The 5,612-nt window shown below is 36.1% G+C and overlaps 1 protein-coding gene across 10 annotated transcripts in view; it reads left to right on the top strand.

Moving 5' to 3' along the window:
* Positions 1-200: 200 nt before the first annotated feature.
* The window catches only part of LOC125648853 (phosphofurin acidic cluster sorting protein 2-like), a 328,050-nt gene continuing 322,638 nt past the window's right edge, over positions 201-5,612 (top strand). For 9 of the 10 annotated variants that reach the window (XR_008802948.1, XR_007360461.1, XR_007360460.2 and 6 more), the window contains exons 1-2: positions 207-337; positions 484-571. Coding sequence is in view for 7 of the 10 variants with exons in the window: in XM_056165014.1 (XP_056020989.1) it covers positions 231-337; positions 484-571 (195 nt within the window). In the remaining 3 variants the exon portion in view is untranslated. Of the gene's footprint in view, positions 338-483; positions 572-5,612 lie in introns of all 10 variants that reach the window. The other variant, XM_048875849.2, reaches the window with a different exon arrangement.

Below are 5,612 nucleotides of genomic sequence, written 5' to 3'. Positions count from 1 at the left end.
AAACATCAAAAACCTTGGCCTTATACTTAAATATAACACGCCAGTCTATTATTGGAAACCGGTGTTATCCATTTAGATTTCTGAGTCGGCCGTATCGTCAGCAAATGAGCTATACCTCTTTATTTGCTTTTTCGAATAATATTTTCCGTCACACTTAAAACCGAATTAGTCATAGTACGCATGTATCATAATCAGTCACTGAGCATGCGCAAATTTGATTAAAAATAAATATGGCGGAGAAATCTGTCAAAACGGTAGGGGTAGGCACTAAACCTGTGCCTATGAAGTTCTTCGCCGTTTTGGAGGTGGAGAAAACAGCCCCAAGTTGTATTCCAAGGTATGATATGAAAAGCTTTAATTTTCTCCATGTTTTGTTTCGTTTACCTTCAAATATTTGGCAATTAATTGTTAACAGTCTTAAAAATTGACAGAAGGGTGGGAAAGGTGGAAAATTCTGTATCGCTTCATCATATTTTTTTCCAGACTATGTACCCTCACGTTGAGCAGGCTTATCATACACAAACCGCTGGAAAATGACCTGAATTCTGTGATTATTGCTGTTAAAATGCAGGTACTGTAACTTTCAGGAAAACAAAATTTTTATGGAAGTTAAGCAGGTTGGGAACACTTTCCCTATAGCGAGATATTCACGCTAAAACGCGATTATCGCTCTCTAACGAGAGTAAATATATCCCATACAACCGAGAAAAACACCCATGGAGTACAGCTCTTCGTGTTTCACGTGAAAAGAAGAAAAAGTGCTAAAATGTTTGATACTTCTGCAAATATATTAATCAAAACAAAAACACTCACGGTGTGTATTGGATTTCACACTGCTTCCCTCTTACGCAGCAACTTTGATATGCAATTTCTTGACTATGTTGTCAATTTCATAGAAACAATTTGCATCATTTTGAGTGTATGTCAGCGTTGCACCGGATTTGCCATTATTTTCAATAAAGACGCCAAAACACCTGTGTATGGTAATGTTTATTTCTCGCTAAAGAGGGATAATCGCGTTTTAGCGAGAATGTCTTGCTATTGGGGAAGTGTTCCCAACCTGTTCTGTATGGGGAGAAATTTCACATCAATGAGAGAATTTGGAAATGAAAGAGATTAAACCTTTTGATAATGAATAGTGATCGATAGAAAACCACACCGAGTTTGTCAAAGGTTGCTTCAACTTGCTTGCAGAAATTATACTCTGAAAAGGCATTGATTCCTTGATACAGCATTTCATTGTTTGGAGTATTTTGATTCTTTTGTCTAGTAGGGGCTGATATAGATCAACCGAAGTGAAAACGCTTATCAATAAACTTACTTCTCCCAAAATACTCCAAGCTAAGTCATACATTTATTGTTATGTATTATTTTTTGTTGATGCAGATATATCTTATTGTAAGAGGAAGAATTTTTACTTGTCATCATGTACATTGTAGGATATGAATATGATTTGTTAATCTCATGCATTAGCCAGAAAATGTAATATATTTACCTTGTGCTTTAGGAAATAATATGTTTTACGGCGTTACCGTGTTTGAGGGCGAAGCAAAAAAGTTTTCACATTAGTATCTATATCCAAAACAGGACAAAAACAACCCGAAGTTAGCACGCGGACGGAGCTGTATCAAAGCATCCTAATTTTGGACATTTGATCCGCCTATATATTGAACGCGGGAAATATAACGCAATTGATGTAAACAGTACATTGTGACGTCATATTCAGCGTCGTTATTTAGCAAATTTACAAACAAAGCGTTTGAACCACAACAAAAAAATTGGACCTTTCATGTCATGTTTTGTACACACAGCACGTCATCCCCCTTTTGCCGTAATCGAGCCATATTCTCCCCTTCTTTCCACTTTGGTTAAAAGCAGACGCTTTCTTTTCGTTTGAAGTAACCCTTGCGTTGTTCAACTTCTGGTTTAAATACATTTTTTGAAGGTTTGATACCCCAGGAATCATGAATGTCTCGCCAAGTGGCAAAACCTAAACTGGAAATTGAACTTGAATTATAATAGGACTCGGATCGGTCGGAAAGAAAAATGTTGATCGGACAACTACGGTCGCCAAGTGGGTGATGAGAACGAAAATTTTGGGTGCCCACAAGCAAAGTTTAGTCGCCACTGCGAGTGGGCGAGCGGTAATTTGGAACCCTGCATTACCAGATTCTTTATTATGCTAAGTCTTAACAAGTTGTAATATATATGACAAAAACAAGGTTTAATTTCTTCCATTTTATGGAAAAAACTTTCTAAGTATGCATTTCTTCAAATTTTAGAGTTGGGGAAGGGGGGGGGGGTATAGGTGTATTTGACATTTATTCTGTCCAAATTATGCAATTAATACCAATGAAAGCATGTGATACAATCAGGCACATTAGCATCGTTTATAGGGGGGGGGGGGGGGGGGGGGGGGGGAGAGAAGTTGACTTCATAATATTGCTTAAAAATTCTTGACAAATTTAAAAAAGATCCAAAGCTCGAGAAGGAAGGTGGAAAGGGCCGATCTTTCAGTTTCATTCATCGGTTAAATTTTACATTTCCACTACCATTCATGACAATGCTCTTTTTTTTAAAGGGGGAGGGGGGGAGGCAGTCTATCCGACTATAGATCATCTTTCCACGTATAAATAACCAAGTTTGTAAGTAATGATAAGAGGGGGCAGACCCATTGTTGCTAGGAGTCTGATGATTGTTTTTGTGCTCATTTGAGTAATTGAAGTGTAAGAAGAGGTGTAAGTTGATGTACACAAAATCTAACTTTCAAAAGATTGACTCACATGGGAAAAAGAAAAAATATTTTAACAAAAATATTACACTAAAGATACCAATTTTGGGATAGTTAACATGCTTTATTTATTAGCACCTAATGTACATTTAGCAACAAGTAGTTTTGTTAAGTGTGAAACGATAAATTGATAATGCACATGTATGCATTGGTTGTACATGTGTTTTTAGGCCTATCTTATTGCATGTTTTTTTGTGGTTTGGTTGTCGAAAATATTGATAAAAATTAACAATGAAGAATTGCTGATATAGTCTAGTCAATCTAGCAAATCACCTCAAAGTAATTGCAACAGAAACAAACTCGATGGAATTTAATAAACAAAATCGTGGTTAACAACATACAAAAAATTGGACAATGGGAAATATTTCAAATTTAGACTTAAATGTTTTAGTAAACCATCGATATTTTGTGGTGTTTACGGCACGCCGTACACTTAAAGGGGATTAACTTACTGTGACAGTCATCGGAATAAAGTTATACACGACGATCTAAAGTGCATGTAATAGAAAACGCGATTAAACAGCTTAACAGTTGTAATATTAAAAAGGTGATTTTAAGACCTTCTATATACATATACAATATTGCTCAGCATCTCATATTCTTTACCGACTTCCATTCCCGGGGAGCTTTTGGAATAAAGCTTCAAAATATTTTGTTTGACCCTTTACTGAATTAATTTTAATTATGAAATACAATGTTTACTTTAGAAGTTATGAATAATCAATTATAAATGAAATCTTAAAGAAATGGTGTCAATTTACAAGGGGGAATTACATTTGTTGAAAGAGAAAGTATGGAAAGCCATTCGGGTTAAAAGTTTCAGTTATTTTGTATCTTCATCATTTGAGCAAGTATTAAAAACTTTTATAAAACTAAGTAAGTAAAGTAATTTTGCTTTTCTTTTTTCAAATTCAGGTTTGGGGAGTCATTCATGGGTAATAATAATGATAATAAAGTGGCGGACTTAAGGGGGGGGGGCGCAGCCAGCGCCCCCCCCCCCCCTGAAATTTTCAAATTTAAGGTAAATCGTGATATCTTGTTTAGAAAAATGTACTAAACGATAAAAGAAGCAATAATTTCTTCCGCTCCTGGAGAAATAAATGACAAATTCTTTTGATTTCTTGAATTACTTTATTGGGAGAACTAAATTTTTTCCAAAAACCCTTGCGTCATTTTATTAATTTCACCTTATTAGAAATGATAGAAAATAGTACAAATGACTAAGTAGGAGACATATTTCAAGCCCTATAAAATCTGTAAAATCACAGACTCCCTGCTTCATAAAGTGGCGCCCCCCGTAACCGCAATTCCTGGCCATCTATTCAAGACAAAACTTGTTTTCGATGACGATGGAATTCTCGCTACGCTGGCACATGACCATTGAGAGTGGAAATGGGATACAGTTATTTATCGTAAATGTTAGAGGATCATACAAAATGCACATTGTATTTGAAATGTCTTTATATAAAGCACAGAAATAGCAACGAACTCTGAAATAAACATATAACTGCCCTAAGGGACAAGATCAATGTCGGATGAAAATTTAAATTCAATTATTTAGGGGGAGGGGGGATAAAAACTCCCGTAAGTTTCTGTCATCCGACATCGATTACACTTTAGTGGAAAAAGGAAAAAGACAAGCGACTGTTGAATACCACATAATATTTAAAACGTATTAATGAACATTAATAGATTTAATGTACACTTTCATTTGTGAATAAACAGTAGAAAAGGTATACAGAGTGTTATTTATAATCGTACGTTTCTTTTCTTGTTATTCGATTAGTTTCAACATTTGTCATATTAAGTTTTAAAGGGTGGGGGAGGGGGGGGGGGGGGGGGGGGGGGGGGGAGAGTCTTGGTGAAAACTATGTGAACTTAGTTTTTTGTGAGAAATTTAACTTTTGATCCTGCCCCTAAGTGAAGAATATCGTTAAAACCAGACGTCTTTTTAGGAAACGAAGTTTGTCAATCCTTGCCATTTCTACATGCATTCACAGGATGCGACACAACGTCAAGAATGTTCCGGGTCCTGTATTTAAGAAAGCAATGGAATGTCAAAATGTAGACAAATCGCGAACAAATTCTGTATATGATTAGTTTTTTAATGGAGGCAGGCTACTGACAAACAAGTTGATGGTGCAGGGGTTTCAACCGCCTCATTTAAAGTCAGCATTTCACAAATTCTATGGTTGTTATAACAATTTACTTTGCCAATACAACCTATTATTGGGTCAAATCTGTCTGACTTGTTTCATAACGATCGTTAGGTCGTTTTTTGGCACAATGATATTGAATAAGGGTAACTCCGTTTGCCTGATTAAGATATAGGGCTCACGGCGGGTGTAATCGGTCAACAGGGGGTGCTTACTCCTCATAGGCACCTGATCCCACTTCTGGTATATCCAGGAGTCTGTGTTTACCCACCTCTCTATTTTGTATTGCTTATAGGAGTTACGAGATGGATCACTGTTTCGTTATCTTCACCTTCCTAAATGAGGATTCCATAGAGAAAAAGTTATCTTCTGGTGTCAATGTCATATCGACTTTGTACGATGGAATACAATAGAGACACTTACAGGAGATTTGCTTTGTGAAGTATTGTCTAACACAATATCATTTTTATAAGTTCAGTCATTGCCACTAACTACAGCTGCAGAAGAGGAGCACTACAAGAATTTTTTTAAGTCATAGAGTTGACAAAAGAAATGATTAATTTGGATCCTTCGAACTTGGGCTTATCACTGCTTTCAGCAATTCTTGTATCCGTTAAAACTAAATTACAAGTCGCGCCAGATAAACTTTAGAAGGTTATTCGCTG

This window comes from Ostrea edulis, chromosome 5 (genome assembly GCF_947568905.1).
Source record: "Ostrea edulis chromosome 5, xbOstEdul1.1, whole genome shotgun sequence".
In the NCBI taxonomy this organism is placed as follows: Eukaryota; Metazoa; Mollusca; class Bivalvia; order Ostreida; family Ostreidae; genus Ostrea; species Ostrea edulis.
Note: the sequence above shows the minus strand (reverse complement) of the source record. Positions and strands in the feature narration are given on the sequence as shown.